General features: G+C 40.3%; 1 protein-coding gene across 1 annotated transcript; it reads left to right on the plus strand.

The window, feature by feature from the left end:
• Positions 1-632: 632 nt before the first annotated feature.
• Positions 633-11971, plus strand: LOC119599327 (stress-activated protein kinase JNK-like). The gene is given in 9 exon segments (XM_037949079.1): positions 633-1783; positions 4700-4829; positions 5685-5882; positions 6359-6493; positions 7375-7504; positions 8514-8672; positions 11117-11241; positions 11593-11729; positions 11731-11971. Coding segments are annotated over 9 exon segments (1410 nt in total). The 5' UTR covers positions 633-1628.
• Positions 11972-16389: the final 4418 nt, after the last annotated feature.

A 16389-nucleotide genomic window follows, 5' to 3' on the forward strand; every position in this document is an offset into this window, starting at 1 on the left:
GCTGATGGACAGGGGGATAGACAGGCAACACGACGGTGGAAGGGGAGGGAGGGAGGGAGGGAGGGAAGGAAGGAAGGCGTGGGGGGGGGGGAGGGAGAGAGGAACTGGGAAGGAAAAAAAGAGGTAGGGAAGGAGAGAGGGAGAGGGAGAGAGAAAATGTGAGGGCGGGGAATGGAGAGGGAGGAAGACGTGGATGAAGGAGGAGAGGGAGAGATAGATAGTACCCGTCAGACTGGCAGAAAGAGGGTGGGCGGAAAGGGAGAGCTGGAGGGCTGATGTCTAGAGGTGACGTGAGCCAGAACAACAAAATACCTTTCTTTTCATCGCAGCTTTTGAAAGATACTAACGATTTTCATCTCTTCCTTGCAGGTGTAAGGACGAGCAGTGAAAGCCGAGGAGAGACCGAGGACCACCTTGAGACGATGAGGACAACAACCAACACACACGGCGAGTGAACGAGTGCCACGTCATAACCAGAGCGTGACGTCACACCTTACATTGTGACGTCATCCTAGAAGAAAAATCAAAGAAAACGGTACATTGTTTTCCCGAAGGGGGATACTGCAAGGAAAGGTTTTAGAAGCAACAGTTCAGAGGAGGTGCTGAGTTGTTGGCATGTTCTCTGGTGATGAGACAGCGGGAGCTCTCAGCGCTGCTTGCCCCTGCGACGAGTGGTGGTGCTGAAACAGCCCTTGCCGGAAGGACCTGAGCGAGTAAGAGAGAGAGAGGAAGCCAAGGAGAAAATCAGAGAGCAGGCAAGGCCGAAAGGACTCGGAGTCCAGAGGAAAAGCGAAGAGAGACCGAGGCAGAGAAGCGACCGGCCCCGAGCAGCCGGAAAGACGCGCCCTTGCGAGGCAGAGCGAGTTCGAGGGACCGCTGGCGAGTCGCCCGGAGCCGCCGCGGCGAGGCGAGGGCAGGGCAGCAGCGCCGAGGGCCGCCGAGCCACGTTGGAAGACCAAGGGATCATCGAAGGAGCCGCCGCTGCCGCGTCCTCGGTGATCTTGCGGATCAGCGTCCCGTCTGCGCGCCAGCCCTCCAGGAGGAACAGGAGCGTCGCCCGCCGAAGGTCGCAGCCGCGGAGGAGGAAGGAAGGAGGAGGAGAACAGGAAGAGGAGGAGGAAGACGAAGAGAAGAGGGACGAGGAGGAGGAGGAGGAGGACCGCCGCCAGCGGCACCGCCACCACCACCGCCAGCGCCGCCTCCTGATCAACTGCGAGGAGGAAGGGGACGACGAGAAGAGGAAGCTCAAGAGGAAGAAGAGGAAGGAAGAGGGCGACAACCGTCACTTCCTGAGGGTCAAGAGGAAGGAAGAGGAGGCGCGCAGCGAGGAGGAGAAGAGTCGTGCGAGCGAGGACGAGAGCCAGTCTCAGAGCCTCCCGAACAAGGCCCGGAAGAAGAAGGGCAAGAAGAGGGAGCCCCCCACCGCCGCCCCCCGTGCCCCCTCCGCCACCACCACCACCACCGCCGTCAGCGCCTCCGCCAAGAGCGCCTCGAGGTCGACCTCCAAGCGAGCGGCGGCGTCCCTCCGGCTTCTCATCGAGGGGTTCAGCAAAATCACCGTGGTGGAGGTGAAGCTAGGCAAAGTCAGCAAAATTGGCGAGGCGACGACCACCCTGCCAGACGCACCTATGCCTCTTCTGAGTCCGCGGCCGAGTCCAAAGATGGCCACGCCCAGCAACTCCAGCCTCTTCTACACGGTCGAGGTCGGGGACACGCGTTTCACCATCCTCAGGAGGTACACCAACCTCAAGCCCATCGGCTCGGGGGCTCAGGGCATAGTCTGGTGAGTGTCCTCTGGGTTTCTGCTCCTCTCTCTTCCCTTCTCTGTTTGTCGGTCCTCCTCCACTCTTCCGTCTGGTCTTCCTCTCCCTTCTTTGGTCTTCCTCTTCCACTGCTCTATCCACTCCTTCTCCATTTGTTGTTCTTCCTCCATTTCTCCATCTTTCCTTCTCTTCCACTTCTCCACCTGCTTTACCACTTCTTATCTGTTTTCTTCCTCTTCTTCTACTTTATATGTTCTTCCTCATCCACTTCATCTCCATTTGATCTTCCACTGCTCTATCCACTCCTTCTCCATCTGCTGTTCTTCCTCCATTTCATCATCTGTTCTTTTCCATTTCTCCATTTATCCTCTTCCCCTTCTTTTCAATGTTTTCTTCCACTTCTTCAGTCATTCCTCTTCCATTTTTTTTATCCATATCCCTCTTCCTCTTCTCTATCAGTTCTCCCTCTTCCACTTCTCTGTCTTCATCTGCCTCTCTGTCTTCTGTCTGCTCCTCCTCTTCCATTTCTTCTTTATCTGTTCTCCTTCTACATTTTATCCATCATTTCTTCCTCTTTTAAATGTCCCATTTCTTCTCTATCTGGTTTACCTTTTCTTTCTACTTCTTCACCTGTTTGTCCTCTTTCACTTTTTCTCCATCATTCACTCTCTCTTCAGTGCATCATCTGTCTTTCTCCTCATCATCATCTATACTTACTCTTCATTTCTTCTCTATCTGTTCTTCCACTTTATCTCCATTATTTCCTCCTCTCACATCTGTTCTTCCACTTTATCTCCATTATTTCCTCCTCTCACTTCTCCATCATTTCTTCCTCCTTCCCTGCTCTATCTGATCTTCCTCTTCTACGTCTCTATCTGTTGCTCCTCCAGAATGATGGGATCGTAAGAGCATTGAGTAGCAGCAGACAGACAAGTAGAGATAGATTTTTAAAAATAAGGGTTAAGTAGTATAACACAATAAACCCTTCCATTACCCAGACATATAACAGGGGATTTGCTTTTCTACAGTTAAGTCATGATGAGGTATTTTATGCCTGCCCAACACGTGAAAACCTTTTGTAATTAGGGAGTCCAGGTATGGTACATTGCAACCAAGCTGCTAGCTCTCAAAGTATGCAAATCATTTTTTTTTTTTTTTCTACATGTGAAAAATACACACCTACCCTAAAACACAAATTGCCATGCCCGGTCATCAGGGAAGGGTAGTGTCAGTGGCATTATTCATGCAGCCACATCAGAACCATGTCACAAAATGCTCTGCTTCTTGGAACACGGAGCTAGGGGTGAGCTGTTGATCTTTGTTAATACGTGTAGAGTTAGAAAAAAAGAGTATCGTTACCCTTTGCACAAACTAATGTGAAAATTGACGAAGTGGTGTGGAATAGCGAAGCAAGGTAGTTAGCAATGTAATAATACGTTAACAAGGGAATTGTTCAGCCCTCATTGACCACAAGTAAAAGTTTTTTTTCTGACGGTACATACAAACTTTTCTTTTATCTTTTTTTATAGCTGTATGTATGTATTTTTGTGATTTACATAATAGATAAAAAATTTATTTCATGCAGCCTTGTGGCGGTATAAAACAAGATTTTATTGAGAATTGATCGGCTTACAGAGGAAGAGAAGTAGATACGAAGAATGGTATCAAGAACATAATGAACAAAGAAAATAAAACTAGGAAATAAGTCTAGTAAAATACCCGCCTTTTTTTTTTTTTTTTTATCTTACTAAAATTTACAAAGATGACTTATAGCATTTTTCTCTCTTTCTCTCTTTTTGATATATATTTATTACTCTATTACGCAGTCTAATCTAGAGATTTAGTAGACCATAAATATTCTCTTCACACATTCAAATTCACAGTCAAACTTTCACACATTATGGCTGCCATATTTCACCGATGGATTTATATTAGCTTTGTGTTTATCAGACTATTCATAGGCAGCAGAATAATGAGCGGCACAATTACACGATATGAAAGGAATATATGCTCTTAATTTTATGGGAACAATACACGTAATTTTTTTTTTATTTATGATTATCTTTTATCACATCCATTTGCTCATTTGCATATTAAGCAAGATAAAACTTATAATGATTTTATTTTTACTATTTCACTTCTGTGAATTATAATGAAGTTAGCTGGTTGTAGATTAACGGTTAAGTGATATAATCTTTGCATATATTACATATCTCTCTCTGCCACTCTAGAACCTTTTTTTTTCTCTCTCTTTCTCCCTCCACTATTCTCCTACACCCTTTCCCTCTTTTTATTTCTGCCTCTCCTTCTGCTTCTCCCTATTTTCTTTCTCTCCCACTCTCTCTCTTTCTTTACCTTTTCCTTTCTTTCTCTCTCTCTCTCTCTCTCTCTCTCTCTCTCTCTCTCTCTCTCTCTCTCTCTCTCTCTCTCTCTCTCTCTCTCTCTCTCTCTCTCTCTTCTCTTTTTCCTACCCCTTGTTTTCTCAATTTCCTTCTCTGCTCTCTCTTTTAACTCCTTACCCCTTTACATCCTCACATCCCTCTTCATTCCCTTTCTCCTTTTCTTCCTCAGCTTCTCCCTATTTTCTTTCTCTCCCACTCTCTCTCTTTCTTTACCTTTTCCTCTCTCTCTCTCTCTCTCTCTCTCTCTCTCTCCCTCTCCCTCTCCCTCTCCCTCTCCCTCTCCCTCCCCCTCCCCCTCCCCCTCCCCCTCCCCTCCCCCCTCCCTCTTCCTCTCTTCCTCAATCCCTCTCTCCCTTTCCCCTCCTGCTACCCACTTTCACCCTCTCTCTTTCTCTCAAAAGTTAACAGACTATTATCCTGACACATATACAATATAAAAAACAAACAAAGACTTTGAACATTAATACTAATAATCTCCACCTCTCTCCACATGGAAATATAGTTCTTGTTCTCATCATACTCGTTTCCTTGCAGCGCGGCGTATGATTCTGTGACCCAGCAGAACGTGGCCATCAAGAAGCTGTCGCGGCCTTTCCAGAATGTCACACACGCGAAAAGGGCATACAGGGAGTTCAAACTCATGAAACTCGTCAACCATAAGAATGTGAGTCGTTCGTTTTTCATACTCTATTAGATGTTTGTTTTGTTTTGTTTGTTATTTTCTTTATATTGTTTTTTTTTTTTTATACGTAATATATTCTCTGTCTCTCTCTCTATTCCTCACTTTCTCTCTCTCTCTCTCTGTCTCTGTCTCTGTCTCTCTCTCTCTCTCTCTCTCTCTCTCTCTCTCTCTCTCTCTCTCTCTCTCTCTCTCTCTCTCTCTCTCTCTCTCTTCTCTTTTTCCTACCCCTTGTTTTCTCAATTTCCTTCTCTGCTCTCTCTTTTAACTCCTTACCCCTTTACATCCTCACATCCCTCTTCATTCCCTTTCTCCTTTTCTTCCTCAGCTTCTCCACCCTTCATTTCTCTGTTACAGCTCCATAATCTATAATTCCTATTAGCGCTTTTTGCTCACATAAATATTGCTTTCAAAATTATGTGCAGTCATTGACCATTCCATTACGCTGTGTGGTCGGCTGGAAGCAAGTACCGAGAAAGTTTGGGGTGTCTGATTGAATTTTCCCGAGGAAGTGGAAATGGAAGAGACATTTTGGTGGGAATCTGCTTCAATTTGGGGCCCATAAAATTATCCTTTTCCCCCATCGTCCTCTGTCGTAATTTTACATTATTGCAGTATTTGTCATCCAGGAGGAGCTGGGCTTAAAGTTTGTCATATTTTTCCCCCCCATCTCTTTTGAATTAAAAGTTAATTTACGTTTGTTCACTGTTTTTTTTTTTTTTTTTTTTTTTTTTTTTTTTTTTTTTTTTTTTGGTAATTTTGTTTTGCGTTTGTATTTTATTTATTTTTTAACTCTGAGTCCTCTGATCTCTTCTTAAGTGCCGCGAAATACTCTTCCAGATCATTGGCTTGCTGAATGCCTTCACGCCACAGAAGTCGCTGGAGGAGTTCCAGGATGTGTACCTGGTGATGGAGCTGATGGATGCCAACCTCTGCCAGGTCATACAAATGGACCTGGACCACGAGCGCATGTCCTACCTCCTCTACCAGATGCTGTGTGGGATAAAGCACTTACACTCAGCCGGCATTATCCATAGGGTGAGGGCCTTCATCTCCTGTAAAGAGTCATTGGCCTTGCGAATGTACAAAAAGGCTGCTTTTATTCCACCACTTAAGCGCACTCTAGGTGTCGCTGTGGTGGTTAGAGTATCCTAGAATAATGATTTTTCATTTATATATGTATGGATAGATTTTTTTTTTTGGAAACGATATAATGCATTTTGACTGAGAGCCAAAGGGATAGATAGTTGTCATGGATTTATTTTTTCTTTTTCATTCTTTTTTTTTTTTTTTGCGTTGAATTTTGCAGTGTAATGTTATGCCAAAATCCTCATTCCTTACACATCTTGAATGAGGTGTCATTAAAAAAAGGATAAAAAAAAAAAAAAAAGGAAAAGAAAGATTTTAAAAAAATACCAGGTCTTAACTTTTAACAAAATTATTGCCTTTTTTTTTTCTACGCCTTTAAGATTAATGAAAAACCTACTCAAATTATATACATTATCATCTTACAGGACCTGAAGCCTAGTAATATCGTGGTAAAATCAGACTGTACACTCAAGATCCTAGACTTTGGTTTAGCACGGACAGCTGGTACCACATTTATGATGACTCCCTATGTTGTAACTAGATACTACAGAGCTCCAGAGGTAAGGCGCTAATTTGCGTTCCACACTTCTCCTTTTTCTGTTTTTATGTGATATAGAGTCATGGCATGAAAAGTGAAAAATCTTGAAGATTGCTTTTCCCTGTTGGCTGTTCATATTAAAGTCTGGAAAAGAATTCAGATTTTTTTTTCTCTTCTTCCAGGTTAATCATTTTTTTAAGATAGCAAATTTTTCTTATATGTATATACCTGTATAGATAGTTATATTTGATGATTTACCCCTTTGCAGTTTTATCTCATGATGTATGTTTTTATGAACTTGTTTTTATAATTAGCAGTTTATTTGCCTGTTTGATAAAGTGTAGTTTGGTACCTTGCTATTTCTCCATGGTTTCATGGTTTGAATCAATGCAATTAGTGTTGATCTCCATATATTCTGCAGTCAGGTGACTTTGTGATAAGTGAAAGAATCTTCAGAAATAATTTAATTTGATATATCAGTCCATAAGAATCAGCTGTTTGAGCAGCAATAATCTCCAGATACCAGAACCAACTAAGCCCCGCTTTGTGGGATATCGACCTGCACTTCCTTCATTGTTTTCAGGTGTGGTGCCCCTTTGTGCCTCTTAAATAAAAAACAAAACAAAAAGTAAATCTAGGCAAGTGTTTAGTTAGTAGAGGTATGAAGATGTGAGTTAGTGGTAAAGTGTTCAGAATGTATTGCTAACTGAGGTGATCTTATCCTCCTCCTCCTCTCTTCTCTTCTCCTCTTCTCTTGCCTTGTCTTGTCTCTTCTCTTTTCTCCTCTCCTCTCCTTTCCTCCTCCTCTATCTCTTCCAATTCCCAAACATCCACATCCACTTTCTCTTCCACCAACTTTTACTCTTCCTCCTCTCCCATACTAAGACCCGCTGCATCTTCCAGGTAATTCTAGGTATGGGCTACACAGAAAATGTGGACATTTGGTCGGTTGGCTGCATAATGGGAGAGATGATTCGAGGGGGTGTCCTGTTCCCAGGGACGGATCACATTGACCAGTGGAATAAGATTATTGGTGAGCTTGGCGGCGAGATTGGCTGAAGATTTTAGATTTGTTTACATTTTTTTTTTATATAGATGTATATAATGATGTGAGAAAGGCTTAACTTGATTGTGTAAGGTGTATATTTGTATTATTGTTATTAGGTGTTTCAATGTAATTTGAAATTTATTATATTATATGTAATCTACTTCTGTGATTATAAACTGCAGTCCACTTATATATAATATATATAATATATATCATATATATATATATATATATATATATATATCAATCATATATATATATATATATATATATATATATATATATATAATATATATATATATATATATATATATATATATATATATATATATATATATATATATATATATATATAATATGTAATATATATAGGTAAAAAAATTGTAATATATTGCTGATATACTTGTACCATATTAATATGCATGTGATATGCATTTGTGATTTATTGCTGTTTGAGAAGTATTTCAAAAAAAGCTTGCTGCTCTTCCTATAACAGGATTACAGATTCTATCAAGATGTACAAATTGTCATTAGGTGATATGGTTTTGTATATATAAAGAATCTTTTCCTTGTAATTTAGACATAAACTACATGTAGAGACTGGAAAGATCATTTCTTCATAGGGATGAATTGTTTTCTTTCTCTTAGTATTAACATTTCAAAGTTGATTTTTTCTAAGTTAGGCTAATAGATATTTTCATGATATGTATGGCATCTAATGAACATACATGGAACGGGCAAGCTAAATGACATGATGTATATAATTTGCTCATGCACATAAACAGACCCAAACAACCACATATATGCGCACTTGTGCACGCACACACACACACACACACACACACACACACACACACACACACACACACACACACACACACACACACACACACACACACACACACACACACACACACACACACACACACACACACACACACAAAGTAACTCACTCAACAGTGACTATCCTTTCCTCCTCCCTGCCCTCAAACAGAGCAACTGGGCACTCCCTCGCAAGAGTTCATGTCGAGGTTACAGCCAACCGTTCGCAACTATGTGGAAAACCGTCCCCGCTACCCTGGCTATTCCTTTGACCGCTTGTTCCCCGACGTGCTGTTCCCAGCCGAGTCCACGGACCATAACAGACTCAAAGGTGAGGAGGAGAGCGACAGGTACTGGCCCAGGCAACACAGCTATTACTGGATCAAAGGTGAGGAGGGAAAGAGAGTCATTGGGCTCGGCACTCTCAAAATCTCTCGAGAGGGAGAGAGGGAGAGAGCAGGCAGAGTGAAGCATGGAGTGCTGTGGCAACCTTCTTGATAGTGATGATGATGGTGATGATAATGCTTCGTCGTGTTTTAGGGCGATTGTGAAACGCCTGTTTCACTTTTTTCATCTGTGGTTGAGAAGTGGTGGAGATTCAATCTGATTTCATGACATAAGTAGATTTGGTAATATTATTTTTCTTTTATTATAATTACTACTACTATTATTATTATTATTATTATTATTATTATAATTATTTGTTTTTATATATTTTTTTTTGCCATCTTTGTAATTGCGTGAGTTAGAAACTTAGCTTATAGAAAAGATAGAATTAGTTACTCAGAGAAATTTTTCTCTATTGGGGTAACAAAAGCAAAATGAAAGAGAATATTTTCATTTCATTGCATATAGATAATAGTTATATGTATGGATTTATTTATTTATCAATGAAATGTTATGCAACTTTTACCCAGCTTATGAATGAAATTTTAGTAAGAAATACCCTTTCTCAAAACCACAAATGAAATCAAAAGAGCTGAACTTTTGGTTTTCTTAACTGAGATTTTAACACTGTGATCTAACACCTGTGTCAAGGTAGGTAACTGGCAATTTGTACTAATTTAGAAAAGATGTCTAACCTTTTTACATTTATTTATTTATTTATTTATTTATTTTTTCATTGTTTTTGTTACATTCTCATTTTTCCATTTTTGTGAGTATGTAACAAATAATGTTTGATTTATGATATTCCAAGCATGGTTTTTACTACTCACACGCCAGAGAAAAACACACACACACACACACATATACACACACACACACACACACACACACACACACACACACACACACACACACACACACACACACACACACACACACACACGCACACACGCACACACAAACACACAAAGAATCAAAAGAATCGGGTATACCTACTCTTAATTTCCTTACACTCTCTTTAGTGGGAGAGATAAGGGAAGAAACTCCCATTTTGGCAGCAAGAGGCCCATAGTACCCAGTAGAAGTTAAGCTTAGGCAACAGTCACATCAGTCGCGTGTGTCTAGGGATCCACAAATAGGCACAACGAGTGTCTGATCAGCAACCAGACATTCATTGTGATCAGTCCACTTATCAAGAAAGAAAACATTAAACTTTGAAAAGCCATTCCACCCATTTCCTTAATTATCATATGTGATACAACAGTGCCAGCTACCCTGACACTTCATAGTGCAACAGAAAATCGGACAAAGTTCATTAACACATGTTCCTATTTGTATAGTCAGTGATAAATGAGTATAATTAAAGACTGAGAAAAACTAAAGGTAAGAGGAAGCAAATACTGTAATTGAAATTAAGAGAAATATTATTAATTGTTGATCATGAGACCGCCTTGCCAGCTGTGTGTTTATACCCTGTGCAAAGTAAAGCTCTTTACTGATGTCATCTATTATTGTTATTTTTTATTTTCTTTTATCATGATCTTTGTGGCTGGTATTCCATGATTGTTCTCTGGCTCTCACTTTGTCCAGGGAGTAAATAATTTCCGAAGTGAGCGACGGTGATGAGGCACCTTTGTGAGTTTTATATATATATATATTACTTAGCTCTGCAAGGTAATCATAATTAATATGATATAATAATCATTGTCTAGATGTTCAGGTAATAAACTTCCTAGTAATTATACAACAGATTTTGTTTGGGCATCATCCTTCTACCTGTATCTGGAACGAAGCGCTAACACCTCGGTCTGCACTCTGTGTCATGTTGTGTGTGGATTTTTATCTTGGTGATCGTCATGGCCTGGGAAATAACCCGGTCTGTTTAGTGATCTCCAGAGAGATAAGACTAGTGTGACTGCCCCTTTCTAAAACCCAAAATGTTAGAATTCTTAGTTTTTAGGGAAATTAGAAACCTGCCTCCTCCCCTTGTCTCTTAATTTGAATTATTAGGTATGCCCCATTTGAAATTATTTGCATAGAATATGTGCTACTCTCTCACACGCACACACACACACGCACACGTGCACACACACACACACACACACACACACACACACACACACACACACACACACACACACACACACACAAAATGTACATGATTTTGCTATTACAATTCTTCATTTACTTCTTATAACCCTATGTGTATAAAGCTAATGTGATATATTGCATTGCAGTCCATATAAGAATGTAGCAATTTTTTTTTGTTTTGTTCTGTCATATAGTTCTTTATCAAAAATATATCTGTATGTTGATAGAAATTTATTTTTGAGGACTCATGAATTACTTGTCAGTCACACCGCTAATATTTTTTGCAATGCATTGCAGCGAGTCAAGCACGAGACCTGCTATCAAGGATGCTCGTGATAGACCCTGAGCGAAGGATAAGTGTAGATGACGCGTTAATGCATCCCTATATTAATGTGTGGTATGATGAAACTGAAGTCAATGCTGTGAGTACTGGGGTTTTGCTTACCTTTTTGTTACAAATTGTCTTTTATATATATATATATATATATATATATATATATATATATATATATATATATATATATATATATATATATATATAAATAAAAAATTGTTTGTGTAATTTTAGCTCTATAATATGTTTAAAGCTTTTCTGCCCATCAAAGACTTTTAGAATGTAATATGATTTCTTGTAAAATGAATAGCAAGATATGCATATTATTACAACTCAGAATTCTGAAAATGTATGAAATCTTTTGACCTGAGTTCCACACTTCATAAGTTATGGGGAATGCATTTGCTAAGATTTAATTCTTGTCTGTGCTTCCTTGCAGCCTGCCCCAGGCCCCTACGACCACAGTGTGGATGACCGTGAACACACTGTGGACCAGTGGAAGGAGCTCATCTACAAGGAGGTGATGGAATATGAAATGGTCCACAACTCCCCAGGTGGGGCAGGGGCTGGGGCAAGGGGTCCCGCACCCACCCATGGTCATGCCCCCCCAGCGGCCACCAATGCAGCTGCTGATGGGGACCAAGACCAGCATCGCCCAAACCACAGATAGGGCTGCCCTCAACCCTCTTAGCAGTCCCTCCGCCCCAAGCCTGCCTCCCAGCCACCTCCTTGGTTTGCGCACGGCTCACGCGCAGAGTCCCTCGGCCAGGATGCTGGGGCCCACACACACGGGAGTGAACCCTCGAGGCCGCGTCTGATTCCTCTGTCGGCCGCGTCATCGGGAAGGCCACCTTCAATCTCCGCAAGAGCCGGGTGTGCGGACCAGTATTCCTCAGTGGTTGCTGTTTTGACGCTCGTCAATTTTTACAGCTGTGTGTGCGTGTGTGCATCATCTTTCTGGAGTAACTGTCACAGGTTCCCTGTTGTGACTGGTGATAAGACTGGGTACTGCAGGTTCTTACTTCAAGGTTCTGCACAGAGCTGGAATTTCCGTGCAGTCATTTGACATTTATGATAACCCTCTTGTGCTTCTTGGCTGAGGCACTTGATTCTGTGTAGTCCACACCATCTTCTGTGTCCATTTTGTGTTGTGTCTGAGTGAGTGTGAGAATGCATGCATCAGGTGTTTTGAAAACGCCATTCAAACCATGATGATATAGAAAATATATGCAATTTAGATACTGTAAGCTGTAGATACTTTCCTGCTTTATGTCTCACCAACATCAGAGAGAACCTGTGTATTTAAATGTTACTATACTCTGTGACTACGATTAGTTTGCAATATGCAATATAACGAGTCCCCTGTACCGTGTGAATTGCTGCAAGCGGTCACCTGTCTTGCTCTGCTTATGCCAGTATTTTCCCTGACTTTACTGCTTGTTGAGTGTTCAGTAAGGAAATGGAGTTTTTGGAAAATGACAGCGCAAAGTGGTGCCAGAGCTTTCCACTAGAAAGCTTTGCTTGAGGCTGCAAAGGGAAAATAATGCAAAGCATATCAAATATTGATAATGTGATGATGGACGCTTCTTTACAACAGGGATTGTGAAACCTCGTTTAATTGTATGTGAAAAGTTGTGTGAGGAGATCTGTGTGTTGGGCATGCGTTTCAAAAAAATAAAAAGATAAAAAAATATAAAAAATATATAAATAAAAAAAAAAAAAAAATAAAAGACAGAATAAGAAGTGTTGGAGATCTATCCATGAGATGATTTACTTTTTTGTCTTTACTCCTTTTAGCATACCAGTTCTTCCATGGGTCTCATAGGCAAGCAACCTACAAATGTACAGTCGTGTCAAGTTTGTATTTCCTGTACAGACCAAACTCCGTTGTTTTTTTTGTCATGTGACTTGTATGGTATAAAAGAATATATATAAGAAAAAGAACAGAAAAATAGGAGCGAATTGCGATTGTTTGCAACATTTAGGATCCAAATATACCATTTCATATTTAGGCAGAACATGACGTCCCAACCTCTGCAGAGGACAAGCAGAGTTTCCTTCATCTCTCTCTCTCCGCAGTGACGTTCACTTAAGGTCTTGAGATGGATGAGAACGGCCAGTAAGGGACACAACTCCAGGAGAGTCCGCTCGCTATTTCCGCTGTCCTCTTTAGAGCCTATCTGATTTATCTATGTCGAGAGCCACCACCTCCCCTTTCCGACAGCTCACCCTCCTTTGAGGATATCTTCTTTCCTTCCTCCTTTCAGTTCTCGCTTCGTAATCATAGTTGTGGGGCATTGTCCAGTGAACGAGGTCCCCCTTTTCTTTGCACATGTCTCTGGTGGTGAACGGCCCAGAGTTTTGCCTCTTACTGGAATGGCTCGAGTCCGTCCACCACTCAGCTTGCAGAGGTGACGTTTCGGGTCCCAGGCATTCGGGTCGGCTTGGCTTGAGTTTCTCGTATTACACATGATGACGATGATGATTAAATTGTAGCAATATATCTCAGTGTAAAGTGATCAGTTCTTTAGCAAGGAAGTCAGGCTACACTCCTTATTTTTCCATTATTACAATTTTGGTAAATGATCTATATATATATGTATATGTATATACATATATGTATATGTATGTATATACATATATGTATATGTATATACATATATGTATATGTATATACATATATGTATATGTATATATATGTACATATACATACACATACACATACATACATACATATACATGCATACACATACATACATATACATATACATATACACACACACACACACACACATACACACACACACACACACACACACACACACACACACACACACACACACACACACACACACACACACACACACACACACACACGCGCGCGCGCGCGCGCATATGCATACGCATACGCATACATATATATAATATATATATATATATATATGTATGTATGTATGTGTGTGTGTGTGTGTGGTGTGTGTGTGTGTGTGTGTGTGTGTGTGTGTGTGTGTGTGTGTGTGTGTGTGTGTGTGTGTGTGATATATATATGTATATGTATATGTATATGTATATGTATATAAGAATATATGAAAAGAAGCAGAGGTAGCTGTGGCAGACTGTTAAGTTGTTTTAGGGGCAGTTAATTCCTTTCCGAAAATATTACTTGTGAGCACCTTAAAACAACGTAGAGTAACCCTGGACAGCTTCACATTTTTAGCATCGTAAACATCACACTATCTCTCAAATTCTTTCCGAGCCTTCCTGGCAGCTTGTGGTGGTCCAGAGTCCCGGCACCTCACACGTCCCATTGTGGAAACGCTTAAAACGAGTCCAACAAATCCTGTTTAGCACGAGCCTTTGTTTTTGAGACCCCCCCCACCCCCCCCCCCCTGTATTTCAGTAGGAATTGCGGTTTTAGTAAAACTTCCAAGACTGCGTCTGGAAGTCTTGCATAAGTGTTATAACTTATTTTTGTTTGTTTATATATATTTTTTAAACATCCTCTTTTTAATTTTTTTTTTTTCTGTTCTCATAATGACTCTCTCTCTCTCTCTCTCTCTCTCTCTCTCTCTCTCTCTCTCTCTCTCTCTCTCTCTCTCTCTCTCTCTCTCTCTCTCTCTCTCTTCCATTCATCTAATTACTGTAGGTTTTGCTGATTTAAGTTGACAGGTTATTAGCTTATTTAATGAAAGGGTTTAGTGAAAGATCATTTTTTAGAAGATCCATGAATTTGTACTTAATATTGGAAAAGTTCCCCCCACTGGTCCAGAGAGTGTTCCTTGTTGCATTGACTTCAGTTTTGACTTTTTCCACATGCATTCAAATGGGTGTTAGCTATCAGGGAAAACTAACCACTTAAGTCAATTTTTTTTAACATAAATTATTCAGGGAATATAATTAGTTGAAAGATGAAGAGCAAAAAAGATAAAAAAAAAAAAAAAAAAAAAACTTTTTCATATATCGTATACTAATGCAGATCTTGTAAGGCTGCTCAACGTTTTTCTGTTCTTAAAGTGCATCCTAAGTTGGTTGAAGAGTTAAGGATTAAACATTTTTTCATGTAACTTAATATAGATTAGATTAAAAACCAAATAGAAAAGAAAGCTGTGATGGCAAGATTCTTCTTCACTTTGCAATTATATGATGGAACTTCGACACTAATGCCAGAGAAGGCTTCCATTTCTCAATCTTTATGATTCAAGATCAATAAATCATCCAATGCTCCTCTTTATTGTCTTAAGGAAATAATTAATGAAAGATCTTTGCATAACTTTAAAAAAAAAGAAAGGTCTTTACTATAAAGTTCAATACTATACTGTCAAGTCTATTATTATCTTTCAAGGTTTATATGCCATTCTTCTGACTTGTAGCTTTGAATTTCCCCCATTGTTAAAAAAGGAAAGATCATGTATTTTCTTAACACTCAGCAACTTTTGATGCAGCACTTGCTCCTTCTAAATGCCTTCTCCATATTCAGGTTTGCAAGAATGGCCCACAAAGCCATGGTAATTGTGTACAGGAAACACATTCATCTCTGTGAATGGAGAGGTTACAATCAGTTATTTTGTTGGGTTTTCTCCACTGTGTTGAATCATAGGAACAATGTGAGTGGAACCGTTAGGGAAGCATTCTTGGTTTTCCTCGCTTGATGATAAGAAAGAAGTCCAATCTGGGAGACATAGAAAAGGGGTGGCCATTGTGCCAGCTGACAGTGCTCACCTGATGGCATTACCTGGTAACAGAGTTGCCAAGCAGGACTCTAAAGCCTCCCCCTTTTAAAGCTGGGTCAACAAGAGCATTTGCAATTTTGTCGTGACTGCCAGGTCGTGATGTGTGTCTACTGGCAAGATGGATTTGTTTGTGAATATTTTTCAAAGTCTTTCAAATTACAGAAAAAAAGTAATGTGAATGTTGTAGTTAAAACAATGTGATGTGGTTTGAATTTAGTACGGAAGCATTTGAAAAGAAAAAGAAAAAAATCGTAATAGAAAAAAAAGAAATATCCAGTTAAGGAAAGAAAAGAAAAAACAAAAAAGGAATGCTCATCCGAATTTATTTTGAAGAAACCTCAGATTCAAAGCACGATACTCCAAGATTTATTTGACTGGATTCAAACCAACTTCCTTTGTACATTCCAGGTTTTGTTTGTTGGAAGCTCATGTGCAGGCCACTGGTAGGGAACTTGTTTGTGTATGCTGATTCTGAGGGCCACCCCCACCCCACCCTCCCACCCCCC

Source organism: Penaeus monodon, chromosome 42, assembly GCF_015228065.2.
Source record: "Penaeus monodon isolate SGIC_2016 chromosome 42, NSTDA_Pmon_1, whole genome shotgun sequence".
NCBI lineage: Eukaryota > Metazoa > Arthropoda > Malacostraca > Decapoda > Penaeidae > Penaeus > Penaeus monodon.